At 47.6% G+C, this 25536-nt stretch overlaps 1 protein-coding gene across 20 annotated transcripts; it reads left to right on the top strand.

The window, feature by feature from the left end:
• The first annotated feature begins 761 nt into the window (after window positions 1-761).
• Window positions 762-22217, top strand: LOC309858027 (rab-like protein 2A). Of its 20 annotated transcripts, none has more exons than XM_082750708.1 (10): window positions 825-887; window positions 2387-2549; window positions 11908-12046; window positions 16126-16155; window positions 16402-16481; window positions 17168-17247; window positions 20119-20230; window positions 20554-20651; window positions 20982-21065; window positions 21251-21738. In XM_082750708.1, the coding sequence occupies exons 4-10, from the start codon at window positions 16130-16132 to the stop codon at window positions 21329-21331; spliced, it is 561 nt and encodes a 186-aa protein (XP_082606834.1). In that variant the 5' UTR covers window positions 825-887; window positions 2387-2549; window positions 11908-12046; window positions 16126-16129; the 3' UTR covers window positions 21332-21738. The 20 variants fall into 20 exon arrangements, with proteins under 20 accessions (XP_082606849.1, XP_082606845.1, XP_082606843.1 ...); XM_082750707.1 differs by having other exon boundaries at window positions 853-887; window positions 2314-2549; XM_082750723.1 differs by lacking the exon at window positions 11908-12046 and having other exon boundaries at window positions 762-887; window positions 20557-20651; window positions 21251-22217.
• Window positions 22218-25536: the final 3319 nt, after the last annotated feature.

Genomic DNA, 25536 nt, shown 5'->3' with positions numbered 1-25536 from the left:
TGTGTTTTCTGTATGTCTTCATCTTCTCTGCACTGACTCCAGACCTATTTCCCACCTTGGAAACATTTGGACGAATCAAAATGTGCTGCTGTCGTTTCTGCAGAGATTTTCAGCCGCAGAACAGTGACCAGCCAGCGGCCCATTGCAAGAGTTACCACGTCCTCGGCTATTTACCAAATGGACCGTGACGACAAAATAAGGCCACCCGGGACTTGCACGTCCTTGATGAGGACATCAGCAGCAGCAAGTGGTTCAAACAAACCAAATGCAAGTTTGTTTTTACACTTTTCATGTTTACTCTTTTTTTAAGGTTTTGTTTATTCATCGGACCGAGAGACAGCGAGAGGGGGAGCGGGAGAGGGAGGAGCAGACTCCCCGCGGAGCAGGGAGCCGGATGCGGGGCTCGATCCCTGGACCCCGGGACCGGGACCTGAGCCGAAGGCAGACGCTTCACCGACCGAGCCCCCCGGGCGCCCCTCGGGTTTACTTTTTGGTCTGCTTCGTAAAGCCACTGATAATTGAGGCCAGTACAGGATTTCTAATATTTTGGTAAAGAAACAAAAAAGCCACACACCACTTTGTTTGCCACAAAGTTCCACGCCAACAAGGAACATACGACCCCGCCGCATGGGCGCGCGCCCCCCTCGCGCGGCAGCTTGGGGGGAGGCCCGCCACGCGCTGCCCGCCAGCCGGACCGGCCGGCGCATGCGCGCGCCCCTGCCGCGCTCCGTCCCGGCACCGCGCTAGCCAGCCCGCGCCGCGGAGGGGTCCTTCAGGCCTCGGGCCGGGCAGCCCTGCTCCGGGTCCTCGCGCGGTTGCGTAGCAGCTGCGAGGACGCGGAGCGAGGCGGAAGCGGCGAGCGGTGCAGAGGGAACCCCGGCTGGCGGGTGGGGTCCGGGGCGCGATCCGGGCGGAGCGGGGCTGGGGTGGTGGGGCGGGGTCGGGAGAAGGGCGCCCACTGGGGAACGGCTGGCCACCGGGGGAGTCCGGGGTCGTACCTCGTTTCCCGCAGGCGGCGGCCCAGCCTCGGGATCCGCCGTCCTTGGGCCCTGGGCGGGAGAAGGACGGGTCAGGGGGTTCCCGCAGCGGTGGCGGGGGGCGGGGGTGGGGGTGACGAGGGCAGAGACAGCCGTTGAAGATCGTGGAGCCCGGAGTTACAGGTCTGGGTTTGGCTTTGGAACAGGTCACTCTGCTCTGGGGGGGTCGTGGAAGGGACAGCCCCTCGCTATGCTCACCAAGCGTGTCATTTCCCAGGTGAGGGCACCAGGGTAAACCGGGCTTAGTCCCTGCCTGAGCGGTGGTACAGCCAGGGTCCTGCTGGCATTTCCCACCCCGATGGGGTGCACCCACGGGCCTAGCTCTTGCTGCAGTAGGGTTAGGGTTAGGTTTAGGGTTAGGGTCGTGTCCTTTCCTCCGAACCCAGCACAAGGTCTGCGAATGGTGCCTGCTCAGTGGGAGCCTGAAGGCATCATTTCTGTGTGCCTCACTGGCTCAGGATCTGTGTATTGCACACTCTTAGTACAGTGTGAAAAGTTGTCTTTGGCAGTGAGGACAGAAGAGCAGAGCTAGAGGTGATGTCGCACCGAGGTGTTGACATTGGGTGATGTCTTGGACAGACGAGGAACGTAAGGACTGATGTTTGGGTGGGCAAGAACTAAGGATTTGGTTTTTTACATGTCATTTGTCCCTGTGTGGCAGAACGTACTAGTCCAAGTCTGGTGGGCAGCTGCCTGAGTCTGCTGCCAAGGGAAGCAGTCTCAGTGGAGGTACAGGTCTGGCGCCATCCATAGTTAGGAGATACTTGAAACTAGCAGAGACTGAAGTAACCCTAGAAAAGACGGGCTGGAGAACGCCCCCAGTGAGAGAGAAAGAGGCAGCTGCTGATTGCAGCAGGGTGAAAAATGAAGGGGAGATGGAGGCTTGAGGTAGGTGATCAGGAACACACATTAGATGTTTTTGGCTGTGTAGTCTGTCATTCAGTGATAAGAGCTTCAGCCTACAGAGCACTGTCTCTATCTCACAGTGATTGGATTTGGGGGATTTTGGGGGGGTGGTGATCCAGTTTTACCGGTGAGAAAGGTTGCCCATGTGCAACTTGTGAAGTAGTCTTTCCAGGTGGGACTGGGAGGTGTGGCCCTGACCAGAGAGCTGCAGTACAGACATGACACAGAGTAAACCACCCAAAGAGGATTTGGAGGGGGACAAGAGTCCACCTCCACAGTTGAGCAGGTGGCACCCAGGTTGGTAGTGAATAGAGAAGGGTGGATGTGTGTCCTTGGCCCTTTATCTCATCAGCTTCTCTCTCCCGTCCAGGAAGAAGAACATGTAGATTTGGTTGAGGAAACTTCTCATCTCTTTAACAGTAGTCTCCTCTTGATCTTCCCAGACAACGACAAGTCCCCACACCCACACACCTCCCCGGGGCTGGACAGCCAGGAGCCAATGGCCAGCGACAAGGCCAAACCCTGTGAGCTCAACCAAGACAAATATGATGCTGACGACAACGTGAAGATCATCTGCCTAGGGGACAGCGCTGTGGGCAAGTCCAAGTATGTTGGGAGATGAGGGAAGAAGGACCAGGCCCACAGCAGGCCGGGCTGGCACAGAGGAGCATGACTTCTACAGGATTGATAAGGGAGTAGTCTTGGCTGGAACCTAGGTGTGTGGCGGGGAACAAGGGGGATCATAGCAGCTGTGTGTGTTGGGGAAGGGGGGGCAAGTCATAAGGACTGAGTAAATAGAGCTCTCTCCAGGAGTCTTGGCAGCGGATATGGGACGGGTCACCCAGGAGACTACTGTAGCAGTGCAGGGTGAGGCAGTGAGAGCTGAGGGACCCTGTATGTTCTGTGTGGGCAGAGAGTCTGCAAGTGGGAATGAAGACCGAGAACAGATTGATTAGAGGTGGTGCAGATGCCTTCTTGGAGGAGCTCCCCAAGATGAAGCAGAATGGCAGGAAATGAGGACTGACTGTGTCAGCCTGGAGATTGGCTGACTCTTCACTGACCCCACTGCCCCTGTGCACAGTGTGGGACTCCACAGCTGGAGGGTTGAAGGGGGCTCTGCAGTGTGCACAGTGTGGGACTCCACAGCTGGAGGGTTGAAGGGGGCTCTGCAGTGCTGGCAGAGCCTCCGTGTCCCTTTCCGCCTTCACCTCGGGAGGGTAGACCAGACGTCTCGAGTCCTGCCTCCTGGGGCTCCACATGTGCCTTGTCTCCAAGCTTCACTGTCGGCTCCAGGGGCTTTGCGGGGTCTGAGGCCGTTGTCGTGGGTTCACACACTCTCCGCCCCACCCCGTGTCCACATAGTAGGGTTCCACTGTCGCTTTGACCATCCTCAGCAATGTGTGTGTACAATGAAAATGAGGGTGAGTGCTGTAGTTTGGGGAGATTGCACAGTAAGGAACACCCTCTATGTGCCAGCCAAGTGTAGTGTTTCCCAGCAAACAGGGAGCAGAAATGGCAGGAAGATGATGAGCGGGCGAGGGCTTCGGAGAGCAGAACTCAGTGTGAGGCCGAAGGTGGCCTGCCTGCTTCCTTAGCACTGCCCAGCTCCAGGTTCAATGCTGGTTTCTTACAAGCCTCGCTTAGGACAACAAAAAATAGGAGTCCAGGAGGTCAGCAGGACTTCCAAGAGGACGCAACATTGGCCTCTACAGCCACAGCGTCTGGAAGACAATCGGGCCTGCAGGGCAGATGCACCCAGCTTCTCTGAGGGGCTCTCCTTTCTCACACAGCACGTTCATGCCTCTTGATTCCACTTCTTTGCATCTGTGTTTCTGGCCCCTCAGCCTCTGTGGACTTGATGACCTAGCTCTCTCACTGCCTTCACGCCTGCACATACCTCCTTCCTGAGTCGGCTACTACTGCAAGATGTTCTCCCCTAACAAGCTCGGACCTGGCCAGCTCATAATCTGATTGTCTAGCCTGGGTCCACTTTAAGGGGAGTTAACTCTACAAGTTATGAGTACTACCAGGGTCAGACCGTACTCTGGGTGATCAGGAAGGGCCCATCTCTGTGTGTGCACTTACCACCATATCACTTGGAGACCCTGCCAGTCCTCCAAACATTTTCTTCATGTTTTCTGTACCCTCAGGGCATTGCTGACCAGTCTTGAGAGGAACCCATGCTCCCACTGTAGCTTCTCCTTCTGCAGCTCAAGGAGTCATCTTCCCCTTGGGGACAGGGGTGCTTAGGCTATTTTGGGCCTTGCCTTTCTTTTGTGCGTATGTGTTTTTTTCTTTAAGATTATTTATTTATTTATTTATTTGAGAGAAAGAAAGCACAAGCAGGGGAGAGGCAGAGGGAGAAGCAGGCTCCCTGCTGAGCAGAGAGCCCCATGCAGGACTGGATCCCAGGGTCCTGGGACCATGACCTGAGCTGAAGGCAGATGCAAAACCGACTGAACCCCCCTAGGCGCCCCTTGGGCTTTACCTTTCTTTAGGATTTCTTTGGAGCCAGATGCTCCCTCCGTCTAATAACAAATGTGGCTTTTCCTTATCCACTCTTTAAGAGAGGTTAGCTGCAGACATGGTTTGCCCCTGACTCAACCACTGAAGCTTCTCGCCTCCATTTGTGGGGGGAGAAGTGTAACAAGGCGCTCCTTGCAGTGCTTTCTAAGGGACTAGCCCAAGGTTTGACGCGTGGTAGGTCTTCAGTGGGTCTTAGTTTTATCTTCACATTTGCCACTAGTTTGACCTGATGAAGAAAATGAATAAATAGAAGTCTTTGTTCAAAAACAGAATAGTTAGCTCCAGATAATTGCCTTTTTTGGATGACTGACCAAGTTCAGAATAGGTGTTCCTCTCAATCATCAATAGATCAAGCAGGGAAAAAAGTAGTCAGGAGACATTCTGACAGCACATTTATCAAGGCTGATTTTTCATAGAGATTATATTTAAGACTTTCTAAGATGACGACTAATTCTGAAGAGCACCTTCTCACTTACTGGTGCTCGTTGGTCATTGGAAATCCTCCTTTGTGAAATGTCTCTTTAAAGACAGGTGCTCATCTTTGTTGGACTGTTTGTCTTTCTATTATTGACTTGTGGGAATCTCTTGAGACATTCTGAACCTTGTTCCAGTCTGCAGCTTTTTACTCTTACTGGTGTATTTTGATGAACAGAAACACTTAATTTTAATAAATTGAACTGTTAAAAAATTAGTTAAAGATAATGTTTGAGATATAATATCTAAGATTGCGGCAAGGTACGACATGATGATTTCACATACATGTGTATTACAGAGTGATCACCACAGTGAGGTTTGCTGGCACATCCATTGCCTCACAGAGTTATCTTGTTTCAGTGTGTGATAAAAGCCCTGAAGAGTTACTCTCTTAGCAGCTTGCACGTACTTGATGCAGTATTGTTCATTGTGGTCACCACACTGGGCACAGAATCACCAGAACTTGCCTGTCTTATAACTACAAGTGTACCCTTTGACCAACACCTCCTATTCCTCTGTGCCATGGAATAGTACTCAGCCCTTTAGAAAGAAGCAAATCTTGCAACAACATGGCTGGGTCTTGAGGGCGTTGTTCTAGTGAAATAAGTCAGAGAAAGGCGAATACTGTATGACCTCACATATATGTGGAATCTTATTAAAAAAAACAAAAAAAAAAGATGCAAGCTTATAGATACAACAGATTGGGGGCTGCCAGAGGTGGTGGGTAGGGGTTGGGGAAGGAGGTCACAAGGCACAAGCTTCCAGTTTAAAATAAATAAGTCGTAGGGATGTGATGTATGACCTGGTGACTATAGTTGGTAACACTGTACTGCAATCTGGAAGCTCTCATCACAAGAAGAAATTCTGTAGCTATGTGTGCTGATGGATGTTAACTAGGATTATCTTGGTTATCATTTCACAGTTTGAAAAAAGTCTTGGGGCGTCTGGGTAGCTCAGTCATTGAGCGTCTGCCTTTGGCTCAGGTCGTGATCCCACGGTCCTGGGTTAAATCCCACATCAGGCTCCCGGCTCAGCTGAAGGCCTGCTTCTCTCTCTCCCACGCCCCCTGTCTGTGCTCCCTCTCTCGCCGTGTCTCTCTCTGTCAAAGAAATAAATAAAATCTTTAAAAAAGGAAAAGAAAAGGGAAAAGTCTTTAACTCATTTTTTTAATTTATTTTTTATTATTTTCAGCATAACAGTATTCATCATTTTTGCACCACACCCAGTGCTCAACTCATTTTGAGTTAATTTTTGGTGAATGGTATAAGACAGAGATCCGATTTCATTCTTTTATATGTGGATTTCTAGTTTTCTTAGCACCGTTTATTGAAGAGACCATCCTTTTTCCATTGTGTGTTCTTGGTTCCATAGTCAAATATTTGGCCGTATACGTGTAGGCTTATTTCTGGGCTCTCTATTCTGTTCCATTGGTCTATGTATCTGTTCTTATGGGAGAATCATGAAGATTTGATCCTATATTTTCTTCTAAACGTTTTATAGTTTCAGCTCTTAAGTTTAGGTCTTTGATCCATTTCGTGTTAACTTTTGTATATTGGTATGAGGGAAGGGGCCCACCTTCATTCGTCAGCAGGGGAATATCCAGTTTTCCCAGCATCATTTCTTCCCATTGAATGGTCTTCGGCACCCTTGTCAGAAATTATGTGACCACATATGTGAGGGTTTCTTTCTGAGCTGTGGTCTGTATGGCCATATCTATGCCAATACCATACTGTTTTGATGATTATAGCTTTGAATGAAGTCTTGACCTCAGGGAAATGTGAGTTCCTCAAGTTTGTTATTCTTTCACAAAATAATTTTGGGTACTTAGGATCCCTTGAAGTTCCATACGAATTTTGAGATGTGTTCTTTTATTTCTGCAAAAATGTCATTGGGATTCAGATAGGGATTGCATGGAATCTGTGCATTGCTTTGGGTCGAGTTATCTGCCTCGCAATAACTTTGAGCCTTCAAACCCATGAACAGCGTCTTCCCACTTATTTAAGCCCTGTTCAGTGTTTTAGTTTTACTGTACAAGTGTTACGTCGTCCTGGTTAGATTCCCTTTTCATGTTGTTCATTGCCAGTGCATAGATGTGCAGTTCAGTTTTGTGTGTGGATATCTTGCAACTTTGCTGAATTTATTACCTCTGGTACTGTTTTGTGGATTCTCTCATTTTCTGTGTCTAAAATTATGTTATCTTTGAAGAGAAATAGTTTTACTTCCATCTTTCCAATTTGGATGCCTGCTGTTTGCTTTTCTTGCCCAGGTGCTTACGTTGAAGGCTTCTTGTACCTGACGCACTGAGTTAAGAGTACACAGGTCCCTGATGTATGAGGGACATAAGGTCAGCAGGTAGTCCCCTCAGCATCTGAGCACCCACTTTGGGGAAGTGAAAGCCCTGGGGTTGTTTTGACTGAGGGCACTCTCCATATACCCACACAATGGAAGTCAAGTCCCAGGATCTGTCACATACAAGTCCCAGAAGTGGGAGTGAAATAAGTCGAGGGAAGAGCCGTCCTCCATTCCGGGTCACACTGTTTGCATGCTCAAATCTAAGTGGTTATTTATTTTATTTTTTTAATTTACTTATTTCTTTAAGTAGGCTCCATGCCCAGCCTAGGGCTTGGACTCATGACCCTGAGAGTGAGAGTCACATGCTCTACTGACTGAGCCAACCAGGCACGCCCCCTAAGTGGTTATTTTAAAACGTGCCAGGGAAAAGCGACGTGGAAGCTTGGGGTGGGCATCCTAGGCTCAGGTTCTTATCGGAACATCCAGACTCGGTGTGAGCCGGATTGTCCTGCTTGTCAGGCACCTGAGGGCCGGCTGTCATTTTCACAACTGAGTATGAGGTTGATTGTGTCTTTTCATATATGGCCTTTATCCTTTTGAGGAAATTACCTTCTGTTGCTAGTTCATCGAGTGTTTTTGTCATGGGATGGTATGGGTTTTGTCAAATGCTTTTCGTGCATTTATTGAGATAAATATGTAGGGTTTTCCTTTAGGTCTATTAATATAATACACTTGATTAGTTTTCTTAAATTGAACCACCCTTAAATTCCAAGAGAAGTCTCCCTTGGTCATGGTGTATAGGCCTCTTAATATGAATTTGGTTTGCTATTATTGTGTTGAGGATTTTGACATCTATATTTGGAGATACAGTTTTCTTGTAGGGCATTGTCTGCCTTTGGAATCGGGGTAATGTTGGCTTCATGGAAAGAATTAGGAAATGTTCCCTCCACTTCAATTTTTTGGGCAAGTTTGAGAAGTATTGGCGTTAGTTCATTAAATGCTTGGTAGAACCCTCCAGGGAAGCAACCCAGTCCTGGGCTTTTCTTTATGGGAGGTTATTCGTCGCTCCTTATTGGGTGTTGGTCTGTTCATACTTCCTTCTACATCTACAACCCGCTTGGTGGCTTGTGTATTCACGGAGATGTATGCGCTTCCTCTAGATCGTCCAGTCTGTCGGCACACCCTTGTTCATGGTACCCTCTTACAGTGTGCTTTGTTTCTGCAGAATGGACGTGAGTGTCCCCAGTCTCAGTTCTGATTTTGATCATTTGTGTCTTCTCTCTCTGCCCTCGGCCTGCCCAAGGCTTGTTGATTTGTTGATCTTTTCCGAGAGCTCATTTTTTATCTCACCGATGTTCTCCCTTGCCTTTCTCTCCTCATTTTGTTTATCTCCACTAGAGTCTTCATTACTGCCTCCCTCCAGCAAGCTCGTGTTTAGTTCACTCTTTTCTGTCGAGTACCTTAAGATGTACATATCAGTTGTTGATTTGAGGTATTTCTTCATGTTTAAGGTATTTTCTCATAGCTATAATATTTGCTTTTGGCACATCTTTGGTTTCATCCTTAAGTTCTGGTTTGTTGTGTTTTCATTTTCATCCATCTCAAGGCATCTTCCAATTGTCCTTGTAATTTCGTCTGCAACCCATTGCTTGTTTACTATCGTGTTGTTTAATTAACATACAGTTGCGAATGCTCTGGTTTTCCTTCTGTTATGTATTTCTGGTGTCACTCCATTTTATTGGAAAAGATACTTGGTATGATCTCAGTCTTTTTTAATTTTATTAAGACTTGCTTTATGGTCTCACCTGTGTTCACTTGAGTAGAGCGTGTCCTCTGCTGCTGTCGGGTGCAGTGTTCTCTGTACTTAGCGTAGGGCCCACTGGCTGTAGTGTTGTGCACATCCTTGGCTTCCCTGTTGGTCTGTCTCTGGTTCTGCCCGTTACTGACGGTGGGGTTGGAAATCTTAGCAGGGTCGGTGTTTACTTCCTTTCTTCGGGGACTCTGTTTCAGGTGCATATATGTTTGTAGCTTTTATGTATTCTTGCTAGATTGAAACTTTTACCACTGTGTACTATCATCCTTTCCCTCCTAAGTTGTGACTGAAAGTTTATTTTGTCGGACTGAGCAGAGCTGCTCCAGCTCCTTTTGGACACTGTTGGCACGGATTCTCTCGCTCTCTTATTTTCAGGGTTTTTGTGGCGTTGTGTCTGCAGGGAGACCGTCCCAGCAGCTCGTGCATGGATCAAGTGCTGGGATGTATTTTGCCCGTCTCTCACTTGTAATGGGAGAGTTTTATCCACTGACACTGGAAATAACAAGAATTATCAGTAAAGGAGAGCTTATTTCTGCCATTTAGCTATTTGCTTTTCTGGTTTTCGTCATTACTTCACTGCTGCCTATTTGTTTTCTGATTTTTTGAAGTGCACTATTTTCGTTCTCTTCTTCATGTTTTATGTAATTCTTTAATTGTTTCCTAGTGGTTATCTTAGAGATGACAGCTACAGTCTTAGACTTACAACAGCCTGTTTGCATAACACGGGGTTGTTGGAACAACGCAGTCGCGCCCAGAGAGCTCTGCCCCACACCTCCATCTTGTCTGGCACAGACTGCGTCTTTATACATTAAGTGCGTGGAACATAGATTTGTAATTACTGCTTTGTGTGTTTGCTTTTTAAGTCATGCAGGAGAAAGGAGAATCGCAAACCAAAAGTTCAAGAGTACTGGCTTTCATTTGTACCTATGTAGCTACCTTTACTGAAGATCTTTGTTTTTTCATTCAGCTTCAAATTACCACCTAATATCCTTTCATTTTAACCTAAAAGAGACTCACTTTAGCATTTCTTATAGGGCAGGTCCACTGGTAATGAGTTTTGTCAACTATGTTTATCCGGGAATGTCTTAACTTCATTCTTGAAGGATCATTTGCTGGATGTAGAAATCCTGGCTGACAGCTTTTTAAATATGTCATCCCACTGCCTTCTGACTTTAGGGGTGGCTGTTTGTCTCACTGAGGATTGTATCTTTAGGTTTCGGCAGTTTGCCTGTGATGTGTCTCAGTGTGGGTCTCTGGCTTTATCCTGCTTGGAGTTTATTGTTTGCTAGGTGTGTGTACTCAAGTCATGATGTGTGCAGACTTCAAGTTTGGGAAGTTGGTTTTGTTGGGTTTTTTTTTAAGATTTATTTATTTGAGAGAGAGAGAGCCTGTGTGCATGTGGCGGCGGGGGCGGGGGGGGGGGGCAGGGAAATGGGCAGAGCGGGGAGGAGAGGGACAGCCGACTCCGCACTGAGCACCGAGCCTGATGCAGGGCTCCGTCTCAGAACCCTGAGATCATGACCTGAGCTGAAATCAAGAACTGGATGCTCAATTGACTGAGCCATCCAGATACCCCAAGTTTGGGAAATTAGTAGGCATTATTTTTTCAAATCTCTCTCTTCTTTATGATGTATATACTAGTAAGCTTTATGTTGTCCCACACCTTCCTTAGGCCCTGTTCCTTTTCATTCTTTTTTTTTTTTTCTCTTGCTTCTCCGACTAGGTTGTTTCAATTGCCTTATTTCAAGTTTGCTGATTCTTTCTTCTGCTCAAGTATGTTGTTGAAAACCCTCTAGTGAGGGTTTGGTTTGGTTTGGTTTCTTCATTATAATTAATGTGCTTTCCAGCAGCTCCAGAAGTGTTGTTGGGTTCCTTTTCATAATTTCTACCTCTTTATTAGTATTCTCATTTTGTTCATATATCATTTCCTGATTTACTTTAATTCTTCATCCCTGAATTCCTTTAGTTCTTTGAGTACATTTAAGATAATTCCGGTGTCTGTGTTTCTTCTGGGATTATTTCTGTCCAATTCTTTTTTTGTGAGAATAGCCCATATATTCTCATTTCTTTGTTTGCTTTGGCATTTTTTTGAAGAGAATTAGGCATTCTGAGTATTTTAGTATGGTAACTTTAGAAATCAGGTCCTCCCACTTCTCAGGGATTGCTGATTTCTGCTTGTTTGGGACGAGGTTTATCTGTTTATAACTTTTCCAAACTATTTTTGCAAAGTGTACATTCTTTGTTGTGTGTGGTCACTGATGTTATCTGTGATGTTATCTGTGATATCTATGGTGATGTTCTGTCATCTGTGGTCTGACCACAGTGACCTGACAAGATTCCCTTATGTTTCTGGCTCCAAAAAAGGAAAGAAAAGCAAAGGTATTCCTGGCCCTTGAAATCTCCAGCAGATGCCAGCCAGGGAACCCTGCAGCCTGAGAGAGCCAAGACCTAACTGTGCAAAACATGCCACCAGACTTTTTGAGGGCAACGCTAGCCTGACCCTGGGAGCACAGATCATGAGGTCAGTGCGGCGGGCCGGAGGAGTGGCTGAGGGCCGCTGTTTGGCCTGTGTTGCTCCGTAGCTGGGCTCAGCACTCTTCTTTTACGTAGTGCCCTCCTGCATGCTGTGTGTCCAGGCAGGTTCCAGAGTTCAGAATTGGTTGATTCTGATCCATTCTTCCAGTTTACTGGATAGATCAGTTGGGGGCTGACCCCCTGTACTTCCTGCTCCACCATTGCATTAAACAGCCTAAAGATTTGTTTTTTCCCAGACAGATATTCAGCTGCTTGGACACCACTCATTGATGAAATAGTTCTCAACCCCACCAAATCACAGTGATGCCTTTGTTCTAAATGCAGGGACTACACATGTGGCTGAATCTGTTTTGAGGGCTTCCTTGTTGTCTGTCTTCATCTGCTCCAGTGTACGCTCCGTGAACTCAGGGATCTCCATCTGGTTTGCTTGGTGTCTTGGCACCCGCATAGTGTCTGGCCAGTGGTAAGCACTCAGTAAATTTGTTTTAACTAGTTTGTGCTAAAAGTATTTGTCTGTTCGATGTTATCATTTTTATGATATTAAACCCAATACTGAGGTGAATATTTTCACACCTACCATCTTGGGTACACTTTGGCCTGTGGGGAAATGGCATAGTTTTAGGGTTAGTGTACACTTTAGGATACCCAAATGGCTCTCAAAACAGTTCTGTTACATTTACACTGCTGCCAGCACAGTGTAATGTGCTGTCACTCTACAAAATCCCCAACATTCTGTATCCTGTGACTTTCTGAATTTTGCCAGTCTGTATTAAAAATGGTCAAATCACTAAATTTAAACATTGAGCATCTTTTCGTAGATCTGTTACCTGTTCATCTGTTCATATTCTTAGTACACAGGTGGTTTGTATGTTCTCGGAACAGCCATTTATATTTTCTTTATATTCTTGTCACTTGTTGGCATTGCATGTATCTTCTCCCTGTCTCTGTGGGTTTTGTTTGCTTTTTTTTTTTTCCTTAACTTTTCATTTTGAAATAATATAGATTGACAGATGTTGCAAAGACAGAGTCTAGAGAGAGCTTGTGCACCCTTCCCCCAGCTGCCCCAGTGATCATATCTTGGGTAGCTATAGAACAGCATCAAAATCAGAACATTACCATTGGTTCAGTACATGCATAATTCTGTGTCATTCTATCACATGTGCAGATTTCTGTGACCGTCATTGGAATCAAGATACCAAACTTCAGTCATGCTACCCATTTTAGTCACACCCACCCCACCTCACTTCCCACCATCACTAACCCCTGTAACCACCAATCTTTTCTCCATCTCTATAATCCTGTTCCTCTGGCAACATTGTATAAGTACAATTATGCAACCTGTGACCTTCTCCACTCCACAGAGCAGTGCCCTTAAGACCCATCCAGGTTGTTGCACTATCAATACTTTGTTCCTTTTTGTTGCTGAGTAACATTCCATAGTGTAGATGGCCACAGTATGGTCTTCTAGACTGTTCCAGCCACCTGTTAAGTAGCATTTCAGTTGATTCTGGGTCTTGGCTATTACACATGAAACTGCTGTGAACATGTGTGTGGGTTTTTGCATGGACATGAGTTTTAATTTTGTGGGTTGACCATACAGTGAGTATATGTTTCATTTGTTAAGAAACTCAATCCAGGGGCACCTGGATGGCTCAGTCGTTAAGCATCTGCCTTCGGCTCAGGTCATGATCCCAGGGTCCTGGGATCAACCCCTGCATCAGGCTCCTTGCTCTACGGAAGGCCTGCTTCTCCCTTTCCCACTCCCTCTGCTTGTCTTCCCTCTCTCCTTCCTGTCTCTCTCTGTCAAATAAAGAAATAAAATCTTTTAAAAAAGAAAAAAAGAAACTGATTTGTTTTCTAGAATGTCTGTTTCCCAGTAGCAGTATATGAAAGATGTGATTTTCCTGCACCTTTGCCAAAGTTTGGTGTTGTTGCTATTTTTTATCCTAGCCACTGTGACAGGCGTGGTCTTGGTTTCTATTTCCCTGGTGCTTGGTGGCATGGAATAGAACACCTTCTTCTGGGCTTATTAGTCATGTGTACTTTCCTCTGTGGTTAAACGTCTCTTCATGTCTTCTGCGTATTTTCTTATTGGTTTTTTTTTTTTTTCTTTTTTTTAGCTATAGAGTTTTGGTAATTCTTTATTTTCCCAGAAACCGGTCTTTGTTGAATCTGCTATTCGCAGACATGTCCTTTTTATCTAGGGCTTGTCTTCCCGCTGTCTTATTACAGGCTTTCTCATAAAGCAGAAGGTTTCACTTCTCATGAAGTCTGTTTGCCACTTGTTTGTTTTATGGGTCATGCTTTTGGTGTTACCAAAGTCATGGACTTTGATCTTCACCAAGCCCTGACTTCAAAGGATCTTTTTCCTAGGTTTTCTTCTAAAAGTTTTACATTTTTACATTTTATACTTAAGTCTGTGATCAGTTTTGAACTACCTTTTGTTTAAGGTATGAGGGTTTAGGGTAAAGGTTTGTTTTTTCCTTATAGATACTCAGTTGGCATCACTTGTTGAAGAGGTTATTGTTCCTCCATTGAATTGCTTTTGCACCTTTGCTAAAAATCAGTTGGCTCTACTTCTGTGAGGCTATTTCTGGATTCTTTCTTTTGTTCCATTCATCTATGTGTCTGTCCCTCCACCAGCACCACACAGTCTTGACTAAGGGAGCCATAATAAGTCTTAAGATTGGTGAGAATGATTCTTCCCACTTGATTCTTTTTCAAGTTTGTTTTAGCTTTTTTAAAGCTGTGGTGCCTGTCTACATAAATTTTTCATAATCTTGACAATACCTGTATAACCTCTTGCTGGAATTTTAGTGGACATTGCATTAAACCTGTATATCACTTTTGGGAGAATCGACATCATGTTTATATTGAGTTTTCCAGTCTATTAACATGGTATGTCTCCCCATTTATTCAGATCTTCTTTAATATTTTTCACCAGTATTTTACACTTTTCAGTGTACTAGTTCCCCTCTGTTCCTCTTTCTTTCTTTGTATGTTTTATCATGAACAGGCATTATATTTTTCAGATGTATTTTCCCCATCGATTGACATGACCCTGTGACTTTTCTTCTTAAGCCAGTTACTGCGGGAGAAGACATTGATTAACTTTCAAGTACTGACCTAGCCTTGCACCCCTGAAATAAATCATATTTGGTCATGGTGTACATCTTCTTGTTATGCATTCCCAAGTTCTATTTGCTAATATTTTGTTAATGCTGTGTGTCTATATTCATTTGATATAGATATTGGTCTATAGAGTTGTTTTTCTGTACTATCTTTTGATATCGGGATAAACTGACTTCATAAAACAAATCGCCTCCTCTTCTCTTGTAGAGGTTGTACAAAATTGATATTAATTCTTACAGTGTTTGGTAGAAATCTACCCTAAAACCATCTGGGCTTAGAGATTTATAGTTCTAGGACTATTCAAATGATCTGTTTATTATTAGGTTAGTTTTGCTTATTTGTGCTTTTATGAATTGGCCCATTATTTAAACTTTTTGTATCTTCGTTTATTTCAAGCACATTGTAGTTGTTCATTTTTTTTTAAGATTTATTTATTTATTAGAGAGCATGTGTGCTCACAGTGGGGGAGGGGGGCGCAGAGAGAGCAAGAGAGAAACTCCAAGCAGATTTGCACTGAGCACAGAGCCCAGTGCGGGGCTTGATGTCACGACCCGAGATCACAACCCGAGCCAAAACCAAGAGTCGGCCACTTAACCAACTGTGCCACCCAGGTGCCCCGTACTTGTTTGCTTATGACAGATGCTTTTAAAACTTCTATTGAGGACACCTAGGGGGCTCGGTGAAACGACTGCCTTTGGCTCAGGTCATGATCCCAGAGTCCTGGGATTGAGTCCCATATCAGGCTCCAAGCTCCACAGGGAGTCTGCTTCTCCCTTTGACCTCTCCCTGTCATGCTTTCTCTCTCTCTCTCTCTCTCTCTCAAATGAATAAATAAAATCTTTAAAAAAAAAAAAAAAAAAAAACTTCTATTGATTGTCTTTTTTCATTCATTTTAAGTTCTTCCTGATTGTAAACAGTAAATGATTTTTGGTTGACACTTGGACATTTTGTGAGGGGCGTTCATTCTGATTCCATGTTCCAGGCTTGGAGAATGGGGTGATGCCACTAACTGGACACTTCAGGGCAGGGACAGGGTTAGTGGGTTAAAGAAACTCACTTTTAGATTTATTGAGTTTATGGTCTCCAGTGTAGGTACATGGCAAAGCTCCAAAGACAGGTCTCTGTTTCTTCAGCTCCTAGTAGTGGTGAGTTTTTGTTGGTCATTACAAGTGTGCGTCCTGTCTGTCTGTGTCTGCCCTGGAAGGTGGAGTCCCTGCCCTCAGGCAAAGCAGCTGTGGGTGCTGGATGGGTGTTATAGCTAAAGGGGGCCAGGGCCTTAAGGGGAGCCAGGAAGAGAGTAGGTGGGCCACGTTGTCAGCTACGTTGTCAGCCTGGATGGGGTGAGGCCTTGGGGCACGGAGGAGGGGGCTTGGAGCATGTACCTGACCACCTTGCACACTGTCCTTACAGACTCATGGAGAGGTTTCTCATGGATGGATTGTATCCTTCAAGGTTTCCGGAGCCCTTGTCCCAGTGACCCTTCCCCCTCCTGCCCCCTCAGCCTTCCCAGGGAGTTTGTGCCCGTGATGTCTGAAGCTGATCCTCTGTCTGCAACATTCGTTCAGTTTAAAATATGAAGAACTCCAGAAAGAAAAGGAGAGGGCCAGTTTCATCTTCCAGTGCCCCCACCCCAAGCACCTTCCTTGCCTGCCTTTTGTTCATCTCTGTTCCTTAACCTGAATGCAGTCAGCCACAGCAGCTGTCCACGTACGCCCTGACCCTGTACAAGCACACAGCCACAGTGGATGGCAAGACAGTCCTTGTGGGTAAGCAGCACCAGGCCGGGCCATGGACTCTCGAGGGAGAGGAGAGGGGAGGGGAGAGAAGTCCATGGGAGAGAGGCAGGAAGGAAGTGAGGCCCCCAGCAGAGAGCAGGGGAGGTAGGGAGGAGCCTGGGATCCTGGAGCCCAGGGAACAGGGGAGGAGGTGCACAAGGCCTCGGTCCAACTCTCTGACCTGGTATTCTAATCAACCAGTGGAAAGAAATAACAGTTGTGGTCTGAGTATTACCTTCCACAAAAGGTTTTGACTTTCTGTGACGTCACCGCCTCCTGCTTGGCTAGGCCACGCATCCTGCCTGGCTGTGTCTACCATCGGTGGCCAGCACACATGGGAAGTCAGCGTAGTTCGACCTTGAAGGGCTCTGCATCTTGGGGTGGGAGAACAGGGAAACCTGCCTTCTCCCTTTCAGGACTTCCTGTCTGCATGCTCCTTCGTCCTGGCCTGGCCATGTGTTTCCCTCTTACTCACTGCCTTGCACACACACGTACACAGACCTTCCGTGACACCCGCAGGTGCATTGTCTCCTGATGACGCACACGTGCGAGCTCTGCGGCCTTTGTTCCTCCCACGTGTTGTGTCCCTGCACACACAGATCTGCACAGAGATGCCCAGCATGTCCGGGTCTCTCTGCCCTCCAGCCGCACCAGACAGAGTTGTGTTCCTGTTGCAGACTTTTGGGACACGGCAGGCCAGGAGCGGTTCCAGAGTATGCACGCCTCCTACTACCACAAGGCCCACGCCTGCATCATGGTATGAGACCTGTCGGGCAGTGGACAAAGGCTCTGTGAAGCTTGCAGGGTGACCCAGCAGTGCTGAGCCCGCCTCACTAAGGCTGGGTACTGGGAGAGAGGGGATGAGGGCAGCCTGGGGAGGTTCCAGAGTGAGAACATGCCCGGGTGAGCTTCTCTTCAAGTGAGGCTGGATGAGGGACCTCCATCCAGGGGTGGAGCACCTCCAGGGCCTCTGCATCGGGCTTGGCATCTAAGAGGCAAGGAAGGTCCTTCCCTGGTGGGGAAGGACTGTTCCACCAGGCTTCCAAGGTCCCCTCGGCCCCATCACCTGGTCCTACTCCCAAATGAGCCCCTCTCCTCTCTGCTGTCTAAAACCCAGTCTTTGGGGGCCCCCCATAGCCGCAGGGTAAAAACTGCCATTCGAGGACCTGAGGGAGAGCTAAAGAAGCGCAGGAGAGCTGTGCCAGCCTGTGTGCGTAGGGCCCCTGCACAGGGCCCTGGCTCCATTCTCCAGCTCCCTCATCCCTTAACACAAAATCTCTTGACATTTTCCAAATTGTGATATTAGTACCTGTAAGAGGACAGAACGAGAAGGTGACTGGGTACAGCACGTGGGGGCAGTGCAGGCCAGCAGTCCCACCTGGAGGCTCACACGGTCAACGCTTCTGACCCTGGAGAAGCAGGAGGGGGGAGCCCAGCCTTGTCTCCCGCTTCTGCACTGGTGTTTGGAGCTCTGAGCTTACCTCCACTCTCTCTCTGGGAGGAAATACACCCCCCCCGCCCCCCGCCTTGGACACCTCTCCATCGGCTGCATTTGGACCCTCTTCTGACACCTGGGGCTGTCTGTCCGGCCAGCATTCCTTCATGCCTTTCAGTGCAGCTGTCTGCTGCATGGGGCCTGGCAGGTAGAAAATGCTCGCCTTGCGGTGACCACGTGAGATCCGATAGTCCCAGCGGGAGCTCCACTCAGAGACTGGACCGGGCTGCTCCTGGGCCCCATCAACTGTTCCTCAGCTCTCAAAACAAGGTCAGACCTGGACGAAAGGTGACTGATGGTGATCGTGGGAGGCAGGCTGGTGTGAAGCAGATTCCGGAAAACTCATTACAAGTGTGATTTATAAGAAGTCTTTATTAGGGATTCAAGACAATGTGGTCATTTGTTGATATGGGGCCTGGGTATACCGTGGAAGGGCCTCCCAGGCGGACCTCCTGCTGACTCAGCTGCGACAGCTGCTGCCCCAAGCCCCCTGCCATGCAGAGCAGCCCCTGTGCTGGGTGAGGCGCATTTCCTCCCATGAAGGGAGAGCAGCCATTCCAGCAAGTCCCCGGGCTGTTCTGGATCCACGGCTGTGCTGGGACCGTGTGGGCCTGAAAGCAGGAGCTCTGGCCAGGGGTTTGAGGGCCCCATCCCTGCAGCAGTCGTTCCAAGCACGTCAGGAACCCTGGCCTCCCCTGGCCTTAAAGCGAGTCTGCCCGTGCTTGTGCATGTTGCTATTTTAAAATAGGTAAAAACTATCCACTGTAAAATGCTAATAAAATTACAAGCTATACAATAATAAAAGATAGTCGTTCCGACTCCCGCCAATGCAGTGAGAGGGACCACTGTGCTGTGCACCCCACGCCCCTGCAGTGGGTGGTCGCAGAACGGCTCCAGCATCCCAGTCCACCGCAACACGCAGACCCGGAGCCTTGAGGCTGAGCAGCTCCTTCCCTTCAAGCATCCGATTCGCCTCCAGGCTGTGGGTGTGAGCCAGCGGCCGCAGGCAGAGGTGGAAAGGTGGTCCTGATGCGCAAATCCGGCCAGTGAAAACCTGCCACCTCCCACGTGCGGACCACCATCCGGAAGGCCCGGGCCACCCTCCACGGCATCAGGCACGTGATCTGCAAGAACAGGGACCAGCCCGTGGGCACGCGGCTGCTGCTTGCGGAATCAGCACCATCTGAGCGCCTCTCCCCGACTTCCAAAGTAACGAAGATGTCAACCACCTCCAAATAACAAGAATAGATAAAAATTACTTTTAAAAGGTTTAAGATACAAAATGAACAAGAGATTAAACAAAAGTTTCAAAATTAAAAGTACATCGATAGTGGGTGCCTGGGTGGCTCAGTTATCTGACCGTTGATTTCAGCTTAAGTCATGATCTCAGGGTCATGGGATCAAGCCCCGTGTCAGACTTGTCCTCAGCAAGAAGTCTGCCTGAATTTCTCTTTCCCTCTCCCCTTCCCCCTGCTTGCACTGTCTCACTCACTCTCAAAAAAATAAAATCCTTATTTAAAAAAAAAAGTAAATAAATAAAAATAATAATCTTTTAAAAGTACACTGATGGTAACTACGGAAAATCTTGGAGGGATTTAAAGTTATTACAAAGGAATTTTTTTAAAAGATTCATTTAGTTGGTTTAGAAAGAGCATGTGCAGGCAGTGGAGAGAGGAAGGGCAGAGGAAGAGGAAGCGAATCTCAAGCGGACCCCCCGTAAAGCATGGAGCCCAACGTGGGGCTCATTCTCACGAGCCAAAGACCATAACCTGAACCAAAACCAAGAGTCGGACACCCAACCAACTGAGCCACCCAGGTGCCCTGCATAAGGAATCTCAAGACAAAGTTTAAGTAATACCAGTAATAGACTAAGAAAAAAAAAAAAAAAGATTTAGGGTTTGCAACAGACTATATTGATTAGTACAACGATACATCCTAGTTATATTAGATACACCGACGGCAAGATGACAAAAAAGGAGTGAACGTTTTAAAGGCACCTTTTCGATTGGGAGGTTCTGGGGGCTTCCCTGGGAAAGGCGGGCCCAGGGCCACTCAGCGGCTTGTGTGTGTCAGGTGTGGTGGTGTGCAGACACTGATGGCCCTCAGCTCTTTTTCGTCCTCTGTTCACTGCAGGTGTTCGACGTGCAGAGGAAAGTAACCTACAAGAACCTGAGCACTTGGTACACAGAGCTTCGGGAGTTCAGGCCAGAGATCCCATGCATCGTGGTGGCCAATAAAATTGATGGTGGGGCCATCCCTGCATCTGGGTGTCCATGCTCCATGGGGGACCCACCACCACACATTTCCTCCTCCATTCCTGGGGCGGTGAACCTTCAGTGATCTGTCCTTCCCCCAATACAGCCCTTGTTTGCTGTCCATCAGTCTCTATCCAGTAAAGACCCCAACTGAGCCAGTCTGTCCTTTTCCAAGACGTAGATCCCTGTTAAATGAACTTTTTCTAGGACATGTCCCCTGATTGCCCCTCCCTGTCCCACTTTCTGGCATGGCCTCTGGCAACCTCTCCCTTTCCCCTAACGGACAGGCCAATGTCCTACCTTCTCTTTACAGCAGACGTAAAGATGACCCAAAAGAGCTTCAATTTTGCCAGGAAGTTCTCTCTTCCCCTGTACTTTGTCTCCGCTGCTGATGGTACCAATGTCGTGAAGGTAACGGTGGGCTGCAGAGGTTAGGGAAGGCCAAGTACTTAAGGGACCGGGGAAGCTGCGAAGAGAAGGGATGTGGAGAGGACAGGCGCTGCCGCAGGGCCGTGAGTGGGCGATCCAGAGGGAGTGGTGATAGGAATGGGTCATGGTTGGTTCTGACAGCAGGGAAGATGACAGGCCTGGGCTCGGCAGAAAAAGTACATTGATCGGGAAGTGAATCGAGGGGTGAACTTGCTGACTTTAGGGGTGGAGTGTTGTGTGGACGTATGACGGGGACAGGGCATTGGGACCCACTGCCATGTCTTCCTTCCCGCCGCTGCCACCTACCCCCAGCTCTTCAATGACGCGATTCGATTAGCTGTGTCTTACAAACACAACTCCCAGGACTTCATGGACGAGGTTTTGCAGGAGCTTGAGGTAGGTCAGGGGGAAGTGTTAGACGGGATCAAGCTTCTCTGCAGAGGGTTGCAGAACGAAATTCAGTAGAGCGGCTCCTGCCGGCCCTTCGGGCAATGCACGCTCATCATGCATGCGCCCCGGGAAGAGTCAGACCCCCCCGGGGAAGACATAGGGCCAGGCCTCACCTGCAGCCTTGTCCACAGAACTTTGATTTGGAGCAGAAGGAGGAGGACGTGCCAGACCAAGCGCAGCATGGCAACACTGAGAGCCCCTCCCCTTCCTGAGTCAAAGACGAAAGCCTCACTCCTCGTGGACTTTGGTGGGGTGTCCTTCTGAATACCCTCCCGTCAGCACCCCTGCAGCTAGGAATTGAAAAATTCTCGCCGGCCGGCCCCTCCACCTCCTGTGAGCCCACCCATTCCATTTATTTGCCTCCCCGCCTACCGTGGCCCATGACCCCTGACCCTTCCACGGGTGTCCTCTCCCCTGTCCTCGGGGACCGGGGCGGGGGCTGTACCAGCAAGCACCCTTGGCTGGTGCGAGACAGGCAGAGTAGACCCTGAAGCAGAATTAGAGATCAGTACCCTCAGCCTCCCCAGCTTGTGCAGTGGCTGGGAAGAGCTTCAGGAAACAGGCTTTGTGTGTGTCTCCAATAAAAGGAAATGGAGGTGTTTTCTCCCCCCAGAATTGACCTTGGGGCCTACTCATTGCCTTTCCTCCAAAGGAATGATTTCTAATTCCTGGCGGCCGCGGTTCCCACCCCTACGGGTTCAGGGGGCCTCCGCCCTTTTTTCTCTTTCGTCTCCCAACCAGCTTTTTTTCAGAAATGGTTTTGAGCGGACATCTGTTCCTGTCACAGGACAGGTTTGCCTTTAAAGCCCAGGGAAACAGGTGACGAGTCCTGTAACCCTTAGCAATACTGGGAAGCATGCCCGTGTGGATTCAGAGAACTTCCCTTTACCGCCCCTGTTGCAGCAGATGATGCTTTCCCGCCTTTTTTTAAGGACTGTTGTGAGTACTGCCCCATGGGTGGGGAGAGGGGCACCCTGCTGCCTCCCCCACTTCTCTCCAGGACTCACGGGTCAGTCGTGTGTTTGTATGATCGCCTCGCCCGTCATCATCATCATTTCCAGTGTTTCATTTGTATAGTAAAGTTCGAATTAACATAAACATCGCATGTATGTGCGTGCCTGTAGGTCTGGATTTCACTGAACAAAAAGCCCCAGGAGAGCCACGATCATCAGCTAGACGAATGAGGGCCCCTGCCTCCACCTGCCGTGCGGGGAGCCCGGTCAGCTCTGCCCTCACGGAGACCACTGCAGTGGGTTTGGGTTTTGGTTTTTAAGATTTTCTCAGAGAGAGAGCATAAATGGGGGAGAGGGAGGAGCAGGCCCTCCTCTGAGCAAGATCAGGGCATGGATGCTGGGATCATGACCTGAGCCAAAGGCAGACACCACCAACTGAGCCACCCAGGCGCCCCGGACTTTAGAGTCTGAAAAAGAACAAGTATTTGGGAAGAAGAAGAAATAAGAACAAAGTTTATCTGCCTTTAAATTGCTAATACTTACAATTTCAACTGAAAATATTTACTTGACCCAGGATTTTGAGGAATGTGCTATCCTGGTGAGGTGGGCTTTTAAAAACCACCAAAAAAATGGGCACCTGGGTGGCTCAGTGGGTTAAAGCCTCTGCCTTCGGCTCGAGTCCTGGTCCCAGGGTCCTGGGATCGAGCCCCACATTGGGCTCTCTGCTCAGCAGGGAGCCTGCCTCCTCCTCTCTCTCTCTCTGCCTGCCTCTCTGCCTACTTGTGATCTCTGTCTGTCAAATAAATAAATAAGATCTTTATAAAAAGTACCAAAAAAAAAAGCACTTTGGTGTTATAAATGACCAATAAGTATTATTTTGACATAATGCCTTTATCAAGATTTCCTTCAAATACCATTTCCCATCAGTATTAGTTTTACATAACCATTTTGCATCAGGTTCCCTCTGAGAGGGGAGCAGGAGAGAGCAGGAGGCCAGAACGCAGCAAGGGTGCGGTCTCCCCACCCCCAGGAAGCTCTGGAGGGCAAACTGCCCCACGGAATTGGTCCCACTTGGGACCAGGGGGTCTTTGCATGGTAGTCAGCCACATGTGGGAGGAGGAGGAGGGGGAGGTGATGGCGCCTAGCCTCCATGGCCAAGGGGCTTCCGCCCCCTGGCAACTTAGCAAGGGCAGCTCTCTGGGAACAAGGGCTGGTGGAACCCTCAATTCTCACAGCAGCCAGGGGAGGACTGCCTAGGCAGGGTGCCAGGAGCGGCTGTGGCCACCCACCCTCTCATGCTCAGATCACCTGCTCCTGGGAGTTCACTCCATCCTAAGACAGGGAACGCCACGCCTGGGTCTTTTTTTAAGTATTTTATTGAGGTAAGACTTACATAACATAAAATTAACCATTTTAAAGTAAACGACGCAGTCCCATTTAGTACAGTTACAGTGCTATTCAACTCTCACCTCTCTCTAGTTCTAGATTATTCCCGTCACTCAGAAGTAAAACCCCTTGCTTATCAAGCAGCTTCTCCCCCAGTACCCTCTCCCTTCAGGTCCTGGCAGACTCTCATTGGCTTTCTGTCTCGGTTTGTACGTCCTGGATATTTCACATCAGTGGGACCCTACACTGTGACCTGTGTGTCTGGCTTCTTTCACTTGGCACCATGCTTCCAAGATTCATCCACATTTTAAATAGTTCATTCCTTTTTAGGACTGAACACGTCCCATTTTATATACATCCCACAGTTGGCTTACCCATTCGCTCGTTGGTGGACATTTGGGCTGTTTCCACCCTTCAGCTGCATGAATGTTGCCGCTACCACCAGGCTTGAGTACGGGCTCACAGCGGAGACCTCAGTGTTCCGATCTGGCTGTCCGAGTCTGCTCAGGCCGCCATCACCAATCACCACTGACTGACATTTATTTCTCTCAGTTCTGGAGCCTGGGAGCTCCTAGATCAGGGTGCCAGCAGGGTTGGTTCCATTCTGAAGCCACTTTTCTTGGCTTCTCGGCAGCTGCCATCTCACTGAGTGCACACATGGCAGAGATCGCTTTCTCTTCCCTCCTCAAACAACCACACATCCTTTGACACAAAGGTTGGGCCCCAGCCCTAGGACCTCATTTAACATTAATTACTCCTCTCAATGCTTGGACTCCAAATACAGTCACATTGAAGGTTAGGACTTCAACATATGAGTTCTGGAGGGCCATAATTCAGGCCATGGTACAGTGTATATCTAGGAGTGGTCCTACAGGGTCATACGCTAATTACATTTAACCACAATTAAACTTTTGAGGAACTTCCTGTCTTTTCCAAAGTGGAACCATTTACAGTCCTACAAACAATGCACAAAGGTTCCAATTTACCCACTCCCCAGCTAGCCCATGTTGTTTTCTACTTTAAAGACAAATCGAACCCATTTCTAGTGGCTGTGAAATGGTACCTCATTGTGGTTTTGATTTGCATTGCCCTAATGCCATGATGTTGAGCCTCTCTTCATATGCTTGTTAGCCATTTGTAAATTTTCTTTGGAAAAATACCTGTTCAAGTACTTTGCCTATTTTTAAATTGGATTATCTTTTTTATTGTTGAGTTATAAGAGTTTTTTATATATTCTGGACCTAAATGCTCATCAGATTTATGATTTACAGCTATTTTCTCCCATTCTATAGCTTGCCTTTAAACTTTGTGAATAATATCTTTGATGCACAAAAGTCTTTTAATTTCTAAGAACTCCAGTTTGTCCTTTTTTTCATTTGTTGCTCATGTTCTTGGTGTCATTTCTAGAATCCATTGCCAAATCCAAGGTCATGAAGACTTAACCTTTATGTTCTTTTCTAAGAGTTTTATGGCTCCAGCTCTTACATTTAGGTCATTGATCCATTCTGAGTTATTTTTTGTCCATGGCATGAGGCAAAAGTACACACCTGTGCTTGTGGACGTCCAGTTGTCCTGGCAGCATTTGTTGCAAAGACTGTTTCTCTCTGAATGGTTTTGCCACCTTGGTCCCAGTTGTATGAGTTTATTTCTGGACTCTCAATTCTATTCTGTGGTCTAGATGTGTAACTTCACAGTGCAGTTTTGAAAGTCCTTCAACTTTGTTCTTTTTAAAGATCATTTTGACATCTTAACAATATTAAGTCTTCCAATCCACGAACCTGGGATGTCTCTCCCTTTGTTGGAATCTCTAATTTGTTCCAGCAGTGTTTGTAGTTTTCACGTACAAATCTTTCACCTCCTGGTCAAGTTTATTTCCCGGTATTCTGCGGATGCTATTTCCTTTTTTTATTGCTCATCGTTGCTTATAGAAACACAGCTCACTTTTGTGTGTTGATGTTGTACCCTGAAACTGCTGAATTCTTTTAACTCTAGTTTTCTGTGGATTCTTGTGCACTTTCTATAAATAGAATCATACATGCCTACAGAAAAAGTTTTCATTTATTCCTTTACAATTTGGA

Source organism: Mustela nivalis (genome assembly GCF_964662115.1).
Source record: "Mustela nivalis genome assembly, contig: HAP1_SCAFFOLD_1759, whole genome shotgun sequence".
Taxonomy (NCBI): Eukaryota; Metazoa; Chordata; class Mammalia; order Carnivora; family Mustelidae; genus Mustela; species Mustela nivalis.
Note: the sequence above shows the minus strand (reverse complement) of the source record. Positions and strands in the feature narration are given on the sequence as shown.